A 22006-nucleotide genomic window follows, 5' to 3' on the forward strand; every position below is an offset into this window, starting at 1 on the left:
CCCTGCTGCCACCACCGAGGCAGCGGCACAGTCGATGCCAGGTAGGATGCTGGGCGGGAGTTGAGGGGCAGCGGCATTTTGGGGGTGGCCCCCCAGGCATGGCTGGGTGAGGGGGCGGCCAGGGAGGAGGTGCTGCATTGTGCGAGGGTGCCCCGGTCCCGCCAGCTCGTAAGTTGGTAGATAGAGAACCTCCCTGCCCCGCTTGGAAAGAGGATTTGGAAGACCTCAGCTGAGCAAAGGCCAGGAGCACCCCCATGAGAAAGTGTGCCGCTGCCATAGGGAAAGGGATCTTTTAGGACAAGTTTATAGGTCCATTTTGCGTGCAGTTGTGTCATGGGAGAGGGCGTGCAGCTGCCTTGGTGTGTGCGCAGAGCGAGGAGGATATGAAAGCTGCTGTGCACTCTTTCGATGAACCAGAAAGAAGTGGTCGCAGCCAGTGAAGTCTAGAGCTGAGGGTTGGGTGTTGCCTTCACCTTGTCAGAAGAGTGATGCTTGACGTGGAGAGGCAAAGGAGGGTACAAGGAGAGTACCTGGAGAGAAGTTTTCACTTCTATAAATCTTTATTAAACAGTTTCCTTGACCCATAAATCAGAGCAGCCTGCAGAGACAAGGACAACTACAACCTTAACCATGAAATTGATAACCGTTAAACTTTAATCCAAGAGAAAAAAAAAGATTCTTTTTCTTTGTTCTCGGTGGAAGTTCTCATATCCTGTGTCCTTTGTTTTTTTCATCTCCCACTGCTGCCAAAGCACTGAGAATCGGCACAAACACATCAACAGTATTGGATAAAGAGCATGTTAAAACAGTGTACTTCTGCTGAATGATTATCCTATGTGCAGAATAACTCAGTGTTGGCTGTAGGTCTTCTGGAGGGGGAGGAAATCTGTTTCTTGAGCTCACCAGCTCCCTTGGGACCTGAGTGCAGACAGTGCTGGCTTTGCTCATCCAGCTGGTGAGTGGTGCCATCCTGGGAGGAGGCGAGGGCAGGAGTGAGTTCTTAGTCTGCTCCCTTGCTGAGCCTAGATCTGGTTCAGCTAGCTCAGCCTCTGGTCAGACGGAGCAGAGCCAAACAGTGGAGCGGGGGAAAATTGCCTGTATGCAGTCCCTATGGCAGCTACTATAAGCGCTAAAAACCATTTAACAACCTGAATGACACTTCAACCTGGACATCCTGAAACGTAATTGAACTCTAGCAAATCTGTTAACTGGAAAGTGCCTGCAGATCTTGTTGCCAAAGAAAACAATGGGCAAAGTTAAATACCCAGTTTTGCTAAGTAAAACCCCACTAAGCTTTAGAAATTAGACAGGATGCTAATTGTCTTGGTTGCAGCAAAGCAAATTCCTCTTTGGGACCCATTTCTGCATGGCCGCACCTTTGAGATGTTACTTTGCAGTGGTCCTGTCATGTAACATCCGATGTGGAAATCCTCTTGCAAAACTCCCTCTGGTTTAGAACTGACTCTGCTCAGCTCAGTATGACAGATATGGGATGCCTGATGTCAACCCAAATTGTGTGGTAAACCTACTTATTCTGCCTTCCTCAGTTTATAGCGTATCACTGCTGTATATACTAGAGCTGGTTTCTACCAACCTACCCCTATGACTTGCTCAGTCTCAAACTTTCAAACTGAGGCAATGGAATAGAAACCTATGCTGAATTATGAGAGTGCTTTGCTTTCAACATCTTAATTAAAAAAACCCAAAACCTTTCAAACCGCTTTTGCCAGGTCCTCAGAAGCCAAACAAGGCCAGCAGTTGTTACTGCCTAAGGTTAAACCTTACAAGAGTGGACGCAGCGCCACATTTTCACATTAATAAAGTTTTCAGAGCAGGGTTGGTCCATGTCTAGTGTCTCACTGTGAGGACAAAGTGGGATTGCATCTGGATTTATACCCACCGCGTAAATTAACCCCCCAAACCTCCTAGTGCTTCTTGCATAGACAACATTATCTCAGTGTGCTGTCCAAATTCCAGTTCAGTCAGTTATGTTCTCAATACTTAAATTTCTTGTGTTGTTCTCAGAAAGTCTTACACAGTTCCTCTCCTCAGCCTGGTATAGTTACAGTGTTGTAATATGCTGTTATTGTACTTAGAGGTAGCTGCATTTTATCTAGGGTAAAATGACTGACGTATGACTAAAACTTGGTGGGTCAGTAAGTCTCCAATTTCCATAGAGCCTGCTCCTTTGGGAAAGAAGTGCTGGCATTAATAAATCTTCAAGTTGCAGAACAGTGGGCAATGTTGGCAAGTAAATTTATTACAGATGCGTAGTTCTGCACAGCAGATTCTTGCAGATAAAATGTGGAGGTCTGATTAAAGACTAGAGTAGGGTGATTGCTCATGTACAGTGATTTCATTAGGTTGTCTCTTAACAAAGAGCGATGTACTGGAAGCAGTGCATGATACATAAAATGTGAGCAATATTGAACTACAAGAGGATGTTTATCTGCCCTGTGTAAAAAATGTTTCTGTCCTAAACAGACAGAAACAAGGATGAGTATAATACTTCTGCAAAAAAAGGCAGGAAGTAATTACACTAAGGAGACTAGAGCTTTTTTTAGTTTATAGACTTGGTGGATGCTTGACAAACAAAGGTACAGTTGAAATTAAACAGGGAATTTAAATTCTACATTGTCCCCTACAAAGTGTTGCTTAATTTTAAAATAACATGTGAAGCCTTGCTCCTGGTCCCATTAAAACTGGTCGTATGTTTATGAAGTCTTTGTATGACTAAGGCCTTAAATGTTAAGTTATGATTAAATGGTGCAATCCAACCAGCAAGAAATATGACTTTGAGTTTTATCTTAAGTCACATATTCTTGCATTTGTATTAGACACAGCTGATAGCGTCCATGCATGGTAATCTTATAAGTCATAAAAGTTTGGATGAGATTCTCCATGAAATTAAAAATCTTGATGATATGTGTTAGCTTAGTCCAGTTTAAGCCACATTATACTTTTGAACTAGTTTCTCTTTCAAACATTCTTTTTCTCTTATACTCTCTTTAAACTGTGGCAACTGAATGTGTAAGCAGGGACTTTACAAAGGTATTTTCATGTCTTAAAAGTGAAGTGGCATCTCAATGAAGATTCAGTGAGGTTAGGCACTGATTTCTGCTGGGTTCAGGTCTCCATTTAAGCGTTGTGGAATGTACTTGAATTATTTTTGTTAAACTTCAGTCCTAATAAGTGGACATTCATCTGTGAATTTTCAGATTGTTCTTTACCACATTAGCAAAGCCTTCAAGAATGTGTGTAGGTACTATTTAGTCCTTTTTTTCTTCTGGAAAAGAGAGGACCTATCTCTCTGATAGGAGAGACATTTTTGCAGTGGTGGAGAGCAGGGAATTTCTGCAGTTTCTACTTCCCAAACAGCCTCTTTTGTCTTTTCCTTTTGCTAATACTTGGTCTGTTTTTTATGTCCAAGAACCATCAAGAGCAAGATAGGTCACATCAGTGAAGATGGAAGGTGAGTAAAAAACATGATGCTTTAGGTTGCAGTAGATGTAGCCTAGAGAAGTTAGTGACATTTGGATGTCTGAAACCATGAATGGAAAAGATTTGGTGTCATTGCAGAATATGGAGGCTCAGAGGAGGGTAGAACTTATTGTGTAGGAAGGCAAGTTTTGATTCTCGGAGAGGTAGGACTTACTTTGTAAGCAGAATTGCTGAAGTATTTATGAAGAATACTCACTTTCCACCTGAAGACTGAGGGTGAAGATGTGCTTTCAATTAACTAGACAGTGCAGCAAGACATCTCTGGTCCGACACTAATCCAGCATGGTAAATACAGCAGCAAAGAGTTCCATGAGTATACACTAAAAAGATGTCAAATCCATGTGTACAAAATGTGCAGAATGAAAAAAGTAATGAGTAGAGATGCAAAATAAAAAATCCTGTAAATGAAATGACTAGGGCTGTGGCTTCTGTCAGAGATGTGGCAAATCATATTCTGTGGGCACCATCACAATGCCAGCATACATATGCATCGCTGAACTCGCTGTCATGCTGGGTGGTGTTTTACATGTACAGGTGTTCGCAGAGTTTGGAAGGGAAACGGGTTGTCCACAAGCAGTACTGCTTTCTCAGTGAGTGCACCCACACACTGTCCCTTCACCAAGGTTATGGAATGGTATCGGTGGTTGAATGCGTGCTGTGATGATGGTGCCCTGGTCTGTTCTGAGGGCAGTACTTAACCTTGCTGACTCTGATATCTCTGCTCTGAGCTCCCCCCCTATTCTTTTCTCTTCTGTAGCTGCTATGTCAGGATCCCAGATCAGTGCCTGGTCATCAGCTTAGCCTGGTGACTTGGGCAAAGGTCTAGTTGTGGTCCTGTGCTCTCAGCATGGGAAGGTGTGAGCAGGGATTGTATCCTTCATGATGCACCTAATGTGGGTTGACTCTCGCTCTGCTCTCAGTGTGGACATCCTTGTGGGTTCCAGGTATTCATATAATGTCTCTTATCTGAACATGACCATGATAAAATGCAGTGCATATGGGGGTTATCTGACGTTGATGTAAAGCTTTTAGGTGTTATATTTTTAAGTATTTTTCTGCAATCTAAAGAACTAGGATGACTCCCTTTCTCCCCCCACTCTCTCTGCAATTGTGTGGGTTTAGATTAAGTGGGAGCTGAGACCCTTGTGTGATCATAAGACCCATGGATTAGAAGCTGTGAGATGAGCATCAAAATGTTAGAAGACTTCAAGGAGAAAGAAGTCCCACACACCTCACGAACTGCCAGTTTTCACTAGGTTTAGCTTAAACTCCTAAATCACTGTTTACCCTGCAAGGAAAAAAAATGTGTCAGCTAGCACATTCCAAAGAAGTGCAAACAAAAAATAGTGCCTTCTTTTAGAGGTATATCCATGCATACAGAAAGGCCAAATTAATCTCTGCTGTAATGCTTCCAAGTCCAGTAAAACTGAGCCAAGAATGAATGTAACACAAGACAAATAATCATGTCAAAAGAAAGTTACAAAACTTTACATAAGCTTTTCCAAGAACACTCAAATAACTGCTGATCGGTCTCTGTATTTGTAATTTACATAGAAAGATTGATGACTGGTGGCTAAAGTGGCTGGGGAAACCCCCCTTCAAAGACCATATGAATGTGGTGAAGTGAACAATTAAAGATATGTAAGGTGAGACAGTCTTTTCCTCTGTGTTGGACGAGAGAGTCCAGAGTCCACTGGTGACTCTTTAGGTGCCTTAATTGATGCCTATGCTTGCTCTAGTAGCTGAACTAAAAATAATAAGTGCTGAGATACATAATTACCAAAAGCATCATACTTTTTTTTTTTTTTAAGTTGCAAGGGCCTGGCTTATTTAGAAGAATAAAATTAGATCATTATAATTTTAGTCATAAGAAAAAGGAAGCTGGTGAGCTGATTAACCACTGCCTTCTGATCTTGCAGCATGGATTTGCCAGCCCATTCCCACCCTTAATTATCTGTGTCCAAATGCTGTTAAATTATAAACTAATGTTTTGGGGGCTTTATTCTAGAAGTTCTGCTAATGAGGCTGATATTACTTACCTTTACTGTATTCTAAGGGAGTTCTTTTTAAAAGCAGGACAGTATCATAAAAAGGACAAATTCAGCCTTGGCAAAGTAGTCATCTATTTGCTTTTATCATCTGGGTACACAAATCAAATTTTATAAAAATGAAATTGTAGTACTAATAATTCTAATACAAGGGTATGTTTTATGAAGCTATTCCTAGAAGTAGTATTTATCAAGTTAGTAATACTTGCAGGAGAACACTGAAATGAAGACTCAAGTATTAGAACATCTTTACATTTTCACTGTACTTAAGAAAGGTATTTATCATCATTTCAGGATTCCACATATATTTTCTTTAGTGGAAATTCCTTCCAGACACAGAAGGCTCATGTCAGCCTCTTTGCAGCCTTGAAGACCAGCAGTGGACCTGTCATGTAGATGGTGATCTTGCTGTCTTAAGTATTTATGAAAGCAGAGATGCTCACAAGATGTTAGGCTGCTGCTTTTCTTGATGTCAGGACTTGTTTTCCCTGTTCACCATAGACCTCCTCCAAGTGGCACGACTTGCAGATAGCAGGCAGCAGTGTTACTGGATATATAAACACATTTTGGAGGAAACCATTCATGAGTATTCACGCTGAAAGTAGGTTGGTGTGGGAGACGTTTGGGGATGGGCTTTGAGTCGTATTCCTGCAAAAAAAGCTGCATAGGCCTATTGATTGTTTGTAATAGGTGAGGAATGGTAGTTTTCATGCAGTCTATGGAAGTTGCTTGCCTGTAGCTAGGAGGAAGTTGAATCCGTACCCTCAGAAAGATGTATTGCAGCCAGGCCCCAGCAGTTCTTAAGGATTAAATCTGTAAATCATGCCAAGTTCAGCTGCCAAACAGTCTGGAATATTCTCTGGAGCTCTAAATAGAGGAATTGCATCACTGAGAACTATTGGCACTTCATTTAAATATGTATTTTTAGTTAAAAGTACCATAGCACAAACAGTATTAAGTAAGGTGGTGTGTCACATCAGAAGAGAAACTGCCCACTTCAGTGAATGGTTGTGTTGTGGAGCATCACTGCTCATTTCAGGCTTAGAAATGCACCCTCTCCCCCACTACCCCAACATGAAAAGCAGAAAAGCAAAAAATAAAAAGCACAAGTGAGAGGTAGAAAACAATAATTTCTGCAAGACCAACAGGATCTAGGTGCTACACTCTCCCTTTCATGAAAGGCATCTTAAACAGACTGCTATTCTGTGCACGGTGCTGTGTTTTGTGTTACTGGTATAACAAGGAAGAAAATTGTGGTTCCAGCTGTCCTGAAAACATGGAAACAACAAAGGAAACTGGACAAGGCTGTAAAGGCCTCTGCTGGTTCCAGCTGTCCTGAAAACATATGGAAACAACAAAGGAAACTGGACAAGGCTGTACGGGACATCACTTTATTTTTAGGAAACAGAAGATTATTTAACATGGTGGTTTTGATTAGAGATTTGTTTTCTTCTTCGTGTGATCTTTGCAATTGCTCTCTTTAATTTTGGAGCTATTTTCACCTGATGATTTGTGAGTCTCTAAGTAAGAAAAGAGAGACAAGGCAGAATCAGATTTGGATCTGCAGAGGAGTTGCAGCACAGCAGCCATGAGAGACACTGACCCTGGAAAGGCCTCAGACATAAGCTTGCCTTTTGCACTTTGGATGGGGTGCTGGAGTGGAAAGGGAATACAGGACTTGGTGTTTCAGGTCAGGATACTTTCTGAGTGTTTTTCCTCTTTGGATGAGGCTGGTAATTCAGTAAGTATATCTACAGAACTATTTAACGTATGTATTCAAGGTCTAAGCTTTTAATAGCTGCAGTTAACTTTGAGAAGAACTGTATCATGATTGGAGCATGCCATTTTTGCATAAGCTGTTCTGTGAAGCCAGCACACAGTGCCTTCTCATTTATCCCATTTTCCTCATACCTAAATTATTTCTCTCTTAATGACTCTTGTTCTGTCATCTTTTTCTGCTTGTAGTGAACCTAGAACCCTCTTAATGACTCTTGTTCTGTTATGTCATCTTTTTCTGCTTGTAGTGAACCTAGAACCTGCTTGAGCATGAAACAGATCAGTAAAAATTTCTGCATGTATTTTCTGTCTAAGCAAGATAACAATTTTGAATACAGAAATTCTTATTTGCATTTTTCCAGAAAAGAAAAACAGAAGCATGTTGGTAGATATTTTATCATGGCTGGCACAGCACACAGCAGTGCTTGCTAAAACATCCAGATCCTGGAAGCACTGAAACATGCTGAAATCCATCTTTCTTTGATAAAGTATGCTTAAATGAAGGGTATGTCCATGCTGGTTGCATGAAGTGTTGAACCAGGCTATTAAATCAGAGCGTCAAGAGAGTGGAACTGAAACGCTTGCTTTCCCTGATGAATCTTTCCTGCTGGGGCACAACAAGGACTGGTCATGCAGAAGCTGCTTTCAACATTGGTTGCTTTCAACAGCTTGAATGTGGCAAGTGGCCTCTGTGGGAAATGTGGGCAGAGCTGTATTTTCATTTCCCAAATGAGTTGTCATTTGTCTGGAGCCAAGCAATGATGCCCTGCAAAAATGGCAGGATGCTGCTGATCACATAAAGGTTGTGTTAGAGGCAGCAGTTCCCAGGTCCTGGCTGCCACTGAATCCTGCATCCCGTGGGAGCTGGGAACAGGGCCTCCTGCATGCATGTTGTCTAAAAAGTGATGCTGAGGACCTCAGTGAGTCTGATGAAAGCTTTGTGTTATGTGCTTAATTACACATTAAGTGCATTGGCTGCATCTTGTGACATATACCTGTTGCTCCCATTAACTTTAATTAAAGAGTTAGTGCACACACACGGAGGGAAATATTGTACATGTTCACACTGATTAAGCTCAGGATATCTTTAGACACTGTGGTCTGTTGTTGCTTTTCATTAACTATGTCTTCATGATGAAAACATCACTTGAAACCATACAACTATGGATTAATAATACTTAATCACTTGCTGATTTGTCCTTGGGGGGAAAAAAAAAGAAGAAAGCTGGCCTTCTGTTTTGTTCAGAAAAGGAGAAAATTGATTCTGAGCTATATTGACTCAGGTCACATCACCTGCAAAAACTGAATGTGCTGTGTTACTGAATTACTTCAAGCAGCATGTGCCTGTACCCAAAGATCAAGCCTGTGAAAGACAAAGACGTTCATCTCTGAATAGGTTGCTTCAATTTTCTGTTTACACATACCTCCCTGTTAACTGGGTACCCGCCTAATCTCTGTTATAGTACTGTGGCTGGTCAAGGATAGCAGTGTGCATAAGCCACAGAAGCATGGATGTTTTTGTATGGGAGTAATTTAATTTTGTCCACAACTTGGAGCACTCTTCTGCTTGTGATGAGCTCTATCCGTCAGTCATATGGATGTGCCAGATTATGGGGATTTTTTTCTGCATTGACTCTTGAGAAATGGAGCACTGCCAGTTGTTTAGGACTTGCTCTCTCTTACTGACTATACATCCAAGAAAACAAATTAACAGCCAGGAAAACTATTCTTGGCATTATAGCACAGCATTCACACCCATATGCTGATATATGCTTTGATTTTTGCTTACAGATTTACATTTCTCTTTTCTCTCTGTATAAAGAAGTGTCTTCCTGCCTCTTGTTTCCTCTCCCCTGATTACAGACAGCCCTCAGAAAACTTAGTTTGACATATAACTTGTCCCATTTATCATTCACATGTACAGTTTTTAAATACATTGGACTGTTTATTGTGCTAGTGCATAATAAAATAGCCATATATATGTATAACATATATCCATAATTATATCCATTATACTATACCCCATGTCACCTCTTACATGAATTAGTTGCTGTTGGTTTTGGTATGAACTCATTCACTAGCAGGGGAACTGATTGTTCATATCCTATATAGAAGAACAAATTGTTTTTATGGAAATAACAATACAATCCCAACAGGAAAATTTTGACAACATAATTACAGAAGAGAAATAATAACAATATTCTGAGCAGCACAGAGGTGTGTATGTGTGTGTACACTGTGTGTGTACATTGCTAGAAGAAATCTGAAACACCTCAATTTATTTAAAGAGACTTTACTCAAGTAGAGCTGCAAATGTGACTAAATATCTGTTCAATTAAACTATGATAAAGTAAGCTTAAACATATATTCAAGGACAGAAATAAACGAGTTCTGCCATGAACTGATAGCCTGGTTCTTGACGAATGCGTGCTCCTTATCTCTCTGTCTCCCCTCTGTGCAGAATTTTCAGCTTGGGACTCCTTGTCCTGGCAAACGCCTGGACTTGCCGTGGAACAAAACGTGTGCACTTTGGTCAGCCGGGGTGTGTGGGCAGCTACCTAGCAGAGTATCTAACGCCCAAGGTCTGTGGACTTTCCACAAGTTGGGATGTATTTCATGTTGCTTCCCTCTGCCCAGCTGTTGAGTCTCCATCAACCTTGTAGGACCTTTACATCTTTGAATTTCCACCCCTTCCTAATATGGTGAGAGCTGTGTTTGCGAAGGTTAAAGTGAAAGTCAAAGTCGTCATTTTTTCTGGAGTGCAAGGAGGAGAGGACTCTCAGCACAGGCTCAAACCAGAAAAGCACGCTAACATATCTGCCTTAGGAGCTGTTTCACTTGAAGTGTTGCACTTTGTCCTCTCTGGAGAATTGTGTAAAGATCTGGTTCTTAAAATTCTGCTTTCTGACCCAGTGAAGACAAAGGAAATATGTGTGTTAAAAGTGTGCACTGAAACTAGTTAGGCAAGGTTGTAAATTGTGAGCTCTTCATAGAGTTTGTGCTTATGTTATAGCTTGCTTCACTCATATTGGAGAACATACAGTGCAGAAAGGTAAAAGCAAATTGGTCTGGCTGGGCAAAATCACCAAGAGAGAATTTCAGAAAGAAAACTGCAAACTCAGGATCAAGGCAATTCAAGTACTTTGCTAAATTAAAGATGGCGGTTGGAGAAAAAGTACTGAAATGAAGTTCTTTGGGATGCATGTGCTACAATCTGTGTTATCAGAAGTCAATGGCATGAGCTCCCAACAGATGTTTCCTATTACACCTGCAGTAGATAGTTCAGCCAGAACAGAAAAGGGTACGTTTTGATTCACTACCAATGGCACTTCAATAAAATAGAGGGAGAAATGTCTGCAGTCTCTAATAAGCAATATATCAACTAAGCACTGTCAGCCTGTGTAGTGAGCTCCACAGCATGATTTATTATGTTAATTACAGTCATGTGGGCCTCATGCTCTTAAGTCTGAAACTGCTCACATTCTCAGCTTGATTTAAGAATACGCTTTGGCTGAGACTTAAAGTGCAGCTTATTATGATTAATGTAATAAAATATTTATTACATACTCCTTTTCTTTGTTTCACTGCTTGTTGCCCCAGTTAGACTGCCTCATTCTGAAACAGTGATATAAATTAGATTTCAGATGTTGAGGATCCTCATCTGTTTTTAATCTTCAGTGTTGTTCTTTTTTCACATCCCTTTGTTCTGATTCTCCCTTCTCTCCCCCTCGTCTTTATTTCCCTCCGATATTGCCCAACTCTGCTTCTCAGCTGCTGCCTGGAATGAATCAAAAGCAGGCAAACTTCATAGTCCTGGCTGATCCCTTTGAGACCTCTTGCATTGCTTTCTCAATGCTTATTAAAGTTAGCTCTTAAATGCAATGACATTAAAACTGTTCATAGGCCATAGCTGAGAACACGTTAAGCCTCTGGTGATGTGGGGTGGCATGTAAAGGAAAGACTAAACTGTAAGGGACATGTTTGTGTCTTGTTTCTCATTCTTCCTCCACAGGGCTTACAAATGCAGTCAGGCACAAAATTCCACTGCGCCAAATTTTCAAAAGTGCCATCTAAGTTTGTACCTGTGATTTTGTGCAAACTAGCTCACTAGTTGAATTGCTGGCTGAGCAATCGGTGCTTGCGAGATCTGTTTACACATGTAAATCTGGCTTTCTCTGTATGAGGATATAAAGGTGGAAACCTTATGGAAAATGTAGCTTCTTGGTTTTCTTATATAGGAAATGGGGTTTTGCCATAAGAATTTGTATTTTTCCCCTAATGCTTCATTGATTTTTAAATAAGCTTAATTTAACAAAGGTGTTTCTCAGATCTTTACAGTTTTTTCTCTCCTTATTTTGATTTTTTCTTGTTTTTTCTCTTACCAACTTCTGAATCGAGTCATCTTACACATACAAATGTTATTCAGTTCTGCCCCTCTTCCACCTTCAAGCATGTAATGACTTAGTCCAGTTGATTTCTACATTTCTACGTAAGCATATACTTAAAGACAGGGATCCCAATCCAGAATGCACTTAAAATATGCTTTGTTGGATTTGGACACTTATTTGGGAGAAAAAAAGATATTCTGCTGAGGGTGTGTGTGTACGCAACACTTTCTGGACTGGTGCAAAGCCAGCCAAGTCCTCTTAGAAAATGAGTGCATTGCTTCTACCATGCATCAGCCAGCTTCCACTTCTTGGGGTTGGTTATTAATTCCTCCTGCCACAGATCATGAAGTAAATAACGTGCTTTGAAAGGGCAACATTTCACCGTGTTGCTTAAAAAGTCCTGGGTAAAAAAAATTCTATTTTCTGGAGTTAAATATTTAGCCTGAAGAAAATCATTGGCAAAAAGATGTTTCTTGTCTTTAGCCTTAAACTGAAATCAGTACATTGAGTTTTCTAAGTGGAGTTAGCCATAAATTGGTTGGAAATTATTAGAAGATTAAATGGCTGAATACAAAGATGCATGCTCAACCTAAAGTTGACAATTGCTTCATATGTTGGCCCCTTACCAACTCCAGCAGCACTCCAGTTTCACCAATCTACCAGGTTTTTTTAACTTGACCTCTAAAAGAGGAGCAATTATGTGTTAGAAGTGAACATAGTTGAAGAAAGTTTAGTCAGTTATTTTGAAAGGAAAGGTGTTTTAACATTTTTTTTAAAGTTTTCTAATGTTTTGAGGCTTGCGGTATAGAAAACTCCAAGCATGGCTTTTGTGTCTTCTGCTTCTATGAAGAATTGGATCCCTGGATCTCAGTCAAGGTCCAGAGAAGGGTCTGGAGAATTTGTTTTTATAAAGCTTCTGTGGAGGTAATATCTTGCATGGAAATAAGAGAGGGATGAAGCAGGGCAGGTACACCTGGAACTGGTTCCAGGCTTGGTTATAATCCAGGTGACTGACTTGGAACGGAACAGCTAAAATGGCAGACTCCAGTCCAGCTGTGAGCTGAGAACTATTTGCCTGGACATCACCTCAGTACCAGATACATGGTTTCTCCAGTGCTCTTGCAAAGTATCTTCTGCGCCTGCTGTTCTCCGTGCTGTGCCCCAGGGAGCAGCTGTAGTGTCCTGCTGTGAACGGCTGCAGTGTTAGGCAAGCCTGGGAGAGCTGGTGTTGGTGTATTTGTTCCTGTCAAATGCAGGTGGGCTTTGGGTAAACATGAACTGAGTACCCCACTGCCGGGATACAGGGATAATGCATCCTGTTTTGCATTGCAGCAATTCACACCAGTGCATCACAGAAAGCTTTGAAAGGAGATAGGAAACTATACAGTCTCATACCCCAGAAATACTGCTGTTAAGTGTTCAGTGGAAGAAGTGAAATGGGAGGTAAAACTAGCATGCTAACACTTTTCTTTTCCACTAGTCCTGACAAAACTAAAACCAGACATCTAGATGGAGATCATACTTGAACACGTCAAAACATTTTTGATTGAGAAAATGCTTTTTTAGAACCTTTGTGTTAGAATAGCTCAGATGTCACGTACAGTCAGGTGGAGGAGGAGGGAGCCTTGTACAAATCGAAGTCCCCAGAGCACTGCTGTTTTGCACCATTCATTGCTAGTATCCACTGTGTAAAAGGTTGATCCAGTCAGTCATAGGAGGACATAAATTCCTAATCCCTTGTCAGGGCTACAAATTTTCTGTCATCTGAGGATCATGCGGTATTGCCATTAATATTGTTGTGAATTTTATTGCTGATTTTGCCAGCAGCCAAATTTCACCTTGTATCTTTTCAGGCTGTTGTGGTAAGACAGGTTATAAAAGTGAACACAAACTGAAAACCAGCACCAGTGTCTGAGCCAGCATCCATTTATCAGACCATTCTGTACCTTGCAAAAAATGTACAGATGACTAGAGTTTGTTTTAGTGACTTTTACTTACTGGAGATACCAATGTATAAATATTCCCATGCTCATTTGCTTGGAATCTGTGTCCTTTTTTCTTTGATGGAATCTAAGGCTTTTTAAATTTTAGAATTGTGAAATATTTCACTGATAATTTTGTTGGAGGAGGTTAACTGAATAGAAGCGTATTTTCCTTTGCCAGAAAAGATAGTATCTTTCATAAATGGATTTTTATTAATAAATTGCTATCATACTACAGCTTTTACATTGTAGTGAAAGCCTTTTATGAAGATGTTAGACTATATATAGTTTAACTTAATATAGTGGAAGTAGGGAACTTTAATTGTTAGAATTTCGTAGATACATTAGATGGGTAGGGCAGAAATTCAAGAAAAAGTGCAGAAGCACTTTCTTCTACTTCAGTAATCTGCAGCTAACAAGTTACTCCTTTGATCCTGCAGATCTCAGAAGCTGTTAGATGTCAAAACGTGATGAAAGTCTCCAGGCAGTCACAGGGTTTTCTCCCCTATTTTGACTCTGATTCACCAAGCCTAAGCTTAAATAAGTATGATTATTATGGCAGAGGAAGCACACTTTATTTGGCCTTAGGACTTCCTAAACAAATGGTTATTGTTGGATATGAAATAATTACATTAAAACATAATGTATTTTTTACTTAAGCTTTTAACTACTCTGTGTGTGTAGGAGTTGCCCCAAGGAAGTCAGTCCATACCAGACAGTAAACGTGCCAAAACTATCATTCTCCAAGTGCTTGGCCCTCCCTGTCTCTTAATCTCAGGGAGTTACTGCGAATGCTTAGAGGCACTTCTGCTGGGGAGACCTCCTGCTCGTACCCTTGCCCTCGCTCTTCAGTGGCAAGACAGGAGAGTGGCTTTCACTTGGTTATTCCTGGGATGCAGTGGAAAACAGCTGTCAGCTTTCTAAATTTTCCATGCAGAAAGAGGACTGCTACTTGGGGGTGCCATGGTACAACAGCGGGAGCTATAGCACTGCTGCCAGGAGGGCACCTTGTCAGAGGGTCCCCCAGCCTCTCCTCCGTGACTTGACCATCCCTCCCTTGTGCAACAGCGTGACCTCTGCCCGCTGCCATTGTTGACCTGAGAATGTCATTTGCCTTGCAGATAACTTCTTGAAACAGGAAGGGACAGGAGAAAAAAAAGGTAGGAGCAGGCTGTGGTTTACATTAACTGTTTTAGTGGGCTGCATATGGCCATGGCCTGTAGGCTAGATATCTCTGCTTTTCAGTAATTGCAGAGCAGGGGCAACAGCTAGCCTGCAAAGTGCTGGGGTGTGGAAAGAGAGCACATAGCTCCAGCGTGGAGATACATCGTGCCTTCTGCGTGGTTAACGAGGCTTTTTCACCTGCATGAGAGCATTTTGGTGGAAGCAGGTCAGCTGCAAAAGCACTCTCCTAGTCAGAATACAAATCAGGCAGAGAATACTTTGGCTGGTGGTGTGATTACCACCAAAAAACCCACCTTACTTTTAATGTATTTCTTCTGAGTTCTCACTGTCTACCTTAAGCAGAGTTTAAGGCCGTTCGCAATAACAGCTCAGGTTCACGACTCCCACTTCTGTTACAAACCCTCTCTGAACATTAACGATCTGCATATGTGTGTCTTGAAAGCAAGTGCCTTTCCCCCCTCCATACATAATTACAGAGGTTATGTCCTTTAAAGGGAGTCTGAGTGTGTGTATGTGTGCAAGCTGAAATAAAAACAACCCTGAGTTGGTAACTCCGCTGATAATGTCAAGTCTTGGCTGCGTTAAGATCAGTTTATGAGAAGATCAGAAGACAGCTGTTGCTCTGTGGGAGGGATCATCTCACGGTTGCGGGCTAGCCTGGGACACTCAGTTCCCAATAGGTTGTCTGCTTAATCTCTGGCAGATCACTTTATCTCTGTGGCTACATTTAAACTGGGACATGTAAACCACTCGGCATTTTTTCAAACTCTTAGATGGGAGTTTACCCTGTATCCCACAGTAGGGTGGGTTTTACTGGCTTTTTCTGCCACGTTCTGGTTTTCTTGGAAATGAAACTCTGATGTGGGGTTGGATGGTCTCCATTCAGCAAGATGCAGCAAAGTGAGACCCAAGACTCTTCTGGTCTCTGTTCAGCAAGATGCAGCAAAGTGAGACCAAGCAACATATGGGAACTGTTACATTGGAAACACTCCTGTCTCTGGACAAGAACATTCACTTTCAGTACCCAGACTCAGAGATGAAGTCTTGAGTCTTGTATCCCAGCAGTTCTCCCAGCTTGTCAGATCCCTACCATAAGATACACATTTTCAAAAATTTACTGTGATGGCAATTGAGATGCCTTTTAGTCTTGGAATTCTTAATGATTGAATTACTTTTATATAGCCTTTCTTTATCTGTCAGCCTGGGTGGATTTCTAAGGATCAAAATGACATTACACCAGCTTGATCTTCTCTAACAAGGTTGCAAGGCCCTGTGGCTAGAGCAGAAGCAATCAAATGCCAAGTATCCAGGCTATGGTAAGGTCTTTGATTCTGTTTCTGCTTACTTCCTATAGGCAAAGTAGGTATGTGTAGAGTAAATGGGTTTGTTCTAAGTATGTTACAAGGGCCATTTGCAGACTGCACCTGCAGAACAATTTTTGTGGTCTCCTTCTCCTGTCAAAGGTTGTACAGAAAGGATGCAAGGTGCACCTGGTCTTGGGTTCTGTTTCATTAGCGATCCAAATGGCATAATTGTACTGGGTCTGGCTGGGATAGAGTTAATTTCCTTTGTAGCCACCCATACCCTGCTGTGTTTCAGATTTGTGACTAGAGTGGTGTTAATGACACACCAGTGTTTTGGCTGTTGATGAGCCAGACTTGCAGAGGGCCAAGGCTTTCTCTTTTTCCCACTCTGTTCCCCCAGCGGCTAGGCCTAGAGTGGGCAAGAGGTTGGGAGGGGACACAACAGGGACAGTTGACCCAGATGAACCAAGGGGACATTCTTTGCCCTACGACATCATGCTCAGCAATAAAAGCTGAAGGGAGGGTTTTCTGGGGGGAGGTGGGCATTGCTCAGAGATTGTTGGGCATTGGTACTACTTGTGGGAGGTGGTGAGTGATTGCCTTTGCATCACTTTCTGGTTGAGTTTCTTTTTTCTCTCCTTCAGTTATTAAACTCTCTTTGTCTTGACTGACAGCTTTTTTTGCTTTTGCTCTTCCTATTCTCTTCCCCATCCCTCTGGGGTGGGGAGTGAGCAAGTGGCTGTGAGGTGCTTAGGTGCTGACCAGGGTCAAGCACCACAATATCAGAGAGAGAGGTTATGAAATTGGAAGAAAAGATGAAGTTTGGTATTATTAAAAGCATGCCTGGGTACAATTTATGTCTCCATGGTAGCTGGAGATTGATTATATGGTTTCTTTCAGCACCATGAAGTCTCTTTGGTTAAATAAAGAAGTAAGACTTTAATGACATGAAGAATTATGTCTCCTTCAGTAGCTATCCTAGGCTATAAAGACCTGTCTTAGTTAAGTTAGGCTCAGCTGCATTGTCTGCTTTTGCTATGGATGAAGACTCAGCTGACATCTGATGACTTCGGCTGTCTCAGGCTCTGTCTGTTGAGTCTCACTGCCTCCCTGCATTCATCCCATGCTATGAGATATCCCTGATATTTGAGTGGTCTCATAGGGAGAGAATAATCCACTACCACAGCAGGCTGGATTCACAGTCAAAATTGACATAGCTTTCCCAATGTGGCTGGATGAGAAGCTGGCTCGCTACCTTTAACATTTCCCACCCGCCTTGTGGAGTTAAGTCACCAGAGCATTGCAGGAGCACAGTGTTTCTGGGGCACTGATACACTCATGCAACTTCAGGGGATCTTTAATTCAGCATGGATAACTGTTAGCTGCAGATACGGCAATTTCCTCTGCAGATTAAGGAAAGATGCCATAACAGAAATGACTGACTGGGTGTCACTGCTGTGTTGTGACAGGCTGTCCTCTAAGAAGTAGTGATTGATGACATGTATAAAACGGAGCCATTATATGTGCAGTTTATATCGAAACAGTACTTAAAATGTAGGCTGTCAGTCAAAGCACTGATTACTTATACAGTGCTATAATAAGTGGTGGTGGGTGCAGTGAACAAGGTACCAGAGAAAATGTTTGTTTCAGAGCTTCAAACAGCGTTGTCTCTTTATTTCCAGTCTGCATCTAGCCATAATAAAAGGATCTATCCTATACATTGCCTAAAGCACGAGACCTCACTGCAGCTGCTAGCAGCTCTTTGATACTGACATCACTATTAAAACCAATTTCTGGAACAGGCTGGTGACCTTTTCTGTTTCCCCTTGAGCACAGTTAGAGCAAACCTCAGTACTCTGTGGCAACATTTTTCATGGCTGCAGAAGCCTTCAAAGGCCTCAGCTGCAGAACCTTGCTTCTCTGTGTTTTGCAGAAGGTTTGAGGACCCCTCTCAGTAGGTTTCACTGAGTGCTGTGGATGCAGTGGATGCCTCGCAGTGAAGACACAGGACCTGGTCCCAGGGGATATAAACTCAGCCCTGTTGCTGGCCTGCTGGCAAGTCCTGGGACAAGTCGCTCCCAGTGCCTCTGTCTGCAGCTGTGGTATGGAGGTAATGGGATGAACTCTCTGCAGAGTCACTCTGTAGGTGGGTGGAAGGGGAAGCCGCCCAGCTGTGCACCGACATTTCTGCACCACGTGAAACATTTCAGGTGGGCTAGGGAAGGAGACAGGGCCACCTCCCTTCCGCTGCTGCCTCGCCTGCTAACAGGCTTGCAGAGCAGAGTGGGCACGAGCAGCAAGCATTTGAGCACTCCTGCAAAGCACGGGTGTGGTACGCGGCCTGATACAAGCTTGGCCTGAATGACAGAGAGGCAGTGGGAACTTCACTGGCTCTCATACCAGTTTGTGGCCTGTATGTTGGGTGGGAAACACCTGGAGAGTGTTACTGTGACACTGCTGAAAGGACACCAAAATGTATGGGCTTTGCAATGAGACAGAACCAAAAAGCATTTGCTTTGTTCCCCCCTTCTGCTTACTAAATGGGAGAGAGAAAAAAGAATGTTCCATTCACAATTATAGAGAATAGTCAAATCATTGGATTTTTCCTTCTTTGTGTTTGCTGTTCATTTTCTAAAACCATTAAGGTTTGTCACATTTGTAATGACAGTTCCACTTATTTGGTTGTAAGCTGCATCCTTGTACAGACGGATAGTTTGCATATGCCAAGAAAACATTCCTTAAGTACGCACATCACTAACATGTCAAAAGCTTTTCCTTTTTATGCTTATGATCAGGCCAAAAATCAGTTGTCAGTAACAACCATCGTAGAGGTGGTATCTGAATATTGTGGTTTGATATGTCACTGGTTGTAAGGACCTTTGAGTATAGCCTTGTAGATCAATATCAGATTGTTTCCAGCATTTGATTTTTCTGCAAAATTAAAAGACATGTTCACAACTGTACTTCCACTATCAAGGTTCTGATTACTAGACAGACTATAATCCTGTTTTTCTTCCGTATCCTCTGATGTGAGCATATTAACTTTTTTTTAATTCTTGTACATATGTAAATTACACCTTGCTCTGTAGTACTTTCACCTGCACTATTTCGTAATGTACATTTCTGTCTATGTTTATTCAGCTCTTTAAAAATATGTCTGATTAAAGATAATTTTTACCATCGTAAATATGATGCTTTAGTTATTTTTTGTAGAAGAAAATTGGAACCAGTACAACCTCTGGTTTCACAAATGTAGCAATTCAGAATGGGCTTATTACTTGTATTGGGCCCTGCACACAGCATTGGGATCCACAGAAAAATACTCTACCTTGCATTTGTTCTAAAAAGTAGATTGCCTCTAATGCTACTGTTTTCCACAAATCTCCATGCACAAAACTGTACCCCCGTGTTGTGAGGAGCTCACTTTGGTTTTATGCCATACTCTAGTTCATAATTTGTGAAACTGAAGTTGGCTTTTCAGTCATGTGACAGGTATGTAATGATGCTTTCCAGTGCTCTTTGTGAAATTGATTTTAGTTTTTTTCCTTTTTTTTTTTTCCCCGTTTTAAGGAAATTTGTTTTGAGGAAAACCACGCTGCACAAACTCACTGCTTCTGCTTTCTTTTGTCTTTCCCCTTCTCCTTTTTCCAGACCAGGATGAGAGAGCAGCGGAGCTCAGCAGGGAGCAGAATGAGAAGACCATTCGCAGCACGCAGACAGCTCTCCGCAATTTCCGAGAGTTCCTCATCTCCAAATACCCCTCTGAGACCCGGGAGATCTATGTCATCCCCTGCAAAGAGCTTGATGCCTACCTTGCTTCCTTCTTCGTGGATGCCAGACAAAAGGATGGGTCTGAATACGAGCCAAACAGTCTGGCCAACTATCAGTGTGGGCTGGAGCGGTATCTCAAAGAACATAGGTATGGATACAGTATTACGAGGGATAAGGAGTTCAAGAGGTCCCAGGAGGCTCTAAAGCAAAAGCAGATAGAGTTGAGGTGTAAAGGAAAAGGAAATAAGCCACACAAATCCATGAAGCTTACCTTTGCTGACGAGCTTATCCTGCGCAAAAGAGGCTTATTGAGCCGGTACAATCCCGAGGGGCTGCTGAAACTTGTCTGGCTAAAACACCACAACTGCACAGGTTTCCATGGGTCCACCCTCAAATGGGGAGACATCCGGCTGCGGGTGACAGAGACCGGGTTGGAGTACCTGGAGTGGATGGGGCCAGACAACGGAGATGTCAACGCCAAGAGCAAGAGAGGCGGGACAGACTCCCGGGTGTATGCCACCCAGCACTCCCCACAGACCTGCCCTGTGCAAGACTACAAGGAGTACGCCCAGAGGCGGCCTCCAGCCATGCGCTACGAGGACGCGCCTTTTTACCTGTCCATTAAACCCGTTGTCAACCTGGCTGCGCTTCACTGGTACAATTGCCAAGCCCTGGGGAAAAACAAGCTTGCCAAGATGGTAAAGACGATGTGCGAGAAAGGCAACATCCCTGGCAGGAAGACCAACTTCAGCGTTTACCAGAGCTGTAGCACCCTCTCAGAAGCGCAGAGCAACCAGCTGGTGCTGATCTGCAATAACTTGAGCCAGCAGGCTGCCCAGTCCATGGCGAGCCACTCCAATACTGGCAACTTCATAGTGTCGGCATCCTATGACTCTTCCTCCGACACGGCTTGAAAGAGGGGTATCACCTGAACACTTTTTTCTTTTCCTTATTGTTTCAAGCATTGAATTTGTGCCCAGTAATACACACCAACTGTGATTGTACACTATTCCCCCATAGCCCTCTCTCCAGTGTTAATTCACTTTATAAAAATATATAAATATATAATATATTTTTCTTTTTACAAATAAGTCAATAGAAATAGTTTAGTACTACTAACATAGTATTTATAGTGTTAATACAAAAAATGAAAGGTACTTATGGGTTATAATATAAATGCAGATTTTAAAAGGACAAAAATGGTTCTCAGGCAACACAAGATAGACTGGAAATACCGTTTTTAACATGCACACATCAGTGAGTGTAAACCCCCAGGGCAGCTTACGTAGCAATTCTAGTTTAAAGCATTTTTCAACTTCTTATTTTAACATGGCCTCCCAGAGTGGAGGAGACATGGCTGCTGCTTCTTACCTGCTGGCTAATTCTTGATCAGCAAGACCAAGAAATAAGAGATACATCAATGTAAGTTCATGAAACCATTTACAACAGTTTTTGTCTGTATTTTTATTTTGTTTCTGAGGCTCATTTGTGCCAGATGGGAAAAAAATCCTGAAGTCAGCTAAAGGCTATTTTTAACTTTTGTTTTTGTTGATGATATTCTGTGATCACAATGTTGCTGGTCTTTAGACTAAAAAGTATTATTTTCAACAATATGCAAATGTATAATGGCAAAACCACTGCCATACACATAATTTTAACTGTTTAAGCACGGGTTGTTAGCATTTTGTCACTGTGTATACTTAAGTAAAATCTACTGACTTAGAGCCACTCGTCCAGTATTCTGGGGAATGCAACAGAAAAATCCACAATCTTATCCCAAACTGTACAGAAAAAATGCATCAAATATGTCTTAAGCCATCATTTGAAGTCCACAAAAAATAGCGTAGAGAATGTAACAGTAATTTCATATTTACTACAGAAAATGGAAAAGCTGTGTGGTTTTAAGTGCTAGAAAACAAATTGAAGTCAGCTACACATAATCTATTTCCATTGCAGACAATGGAAAATATGCATGTGAATCTGAAGGCAGAATTTGGTCCTTAAAGCCTTGAAATAATGAGTGCTACTGTTCCAACATTTGACTTTGCAAG

General features: G+C 41.8%; 1 protein-coding gene across 1 annotated transcript in view; it reads left to right on the top strand.

Annotated features, from left to right (window-relative positions):
* Nucleotides 1–20995, top strand: part of KIAA1958 (KIAA1958 ortholog) — a 22539-nt gene extending 1544 nt beyond the window's left edge. Inside the window, 2 exon segments of the mRNA XM_035889353.1 lie at nt 4–41; nt 19836–20995. Of these exon segments, the coding sequence (XP_035745246.1) occupies nt 4–41; nt 19836–20869 (1072 nt within the window). The 3' untranslated portion in view covers nt 20870–20995.
* Nucleotides 20996–22006: the final 1011 nt, after the last annotated feature.

This window comes from Egretta garzetta, unplaced genomic scaffold (genome assembly GCF_000687185.1).
Source record: "Egretta garzetta isolate BGI_Z169 unplaced genomic scaffold, ASM68718v1 scaffold532, whole genome shotgun sequence".
Lineage (NCBI taxonomy): Eukaryota > Metazoa > Chordata > Aves > Pelecaniformes > Ardeidae > Egretta > Egretta garzetta.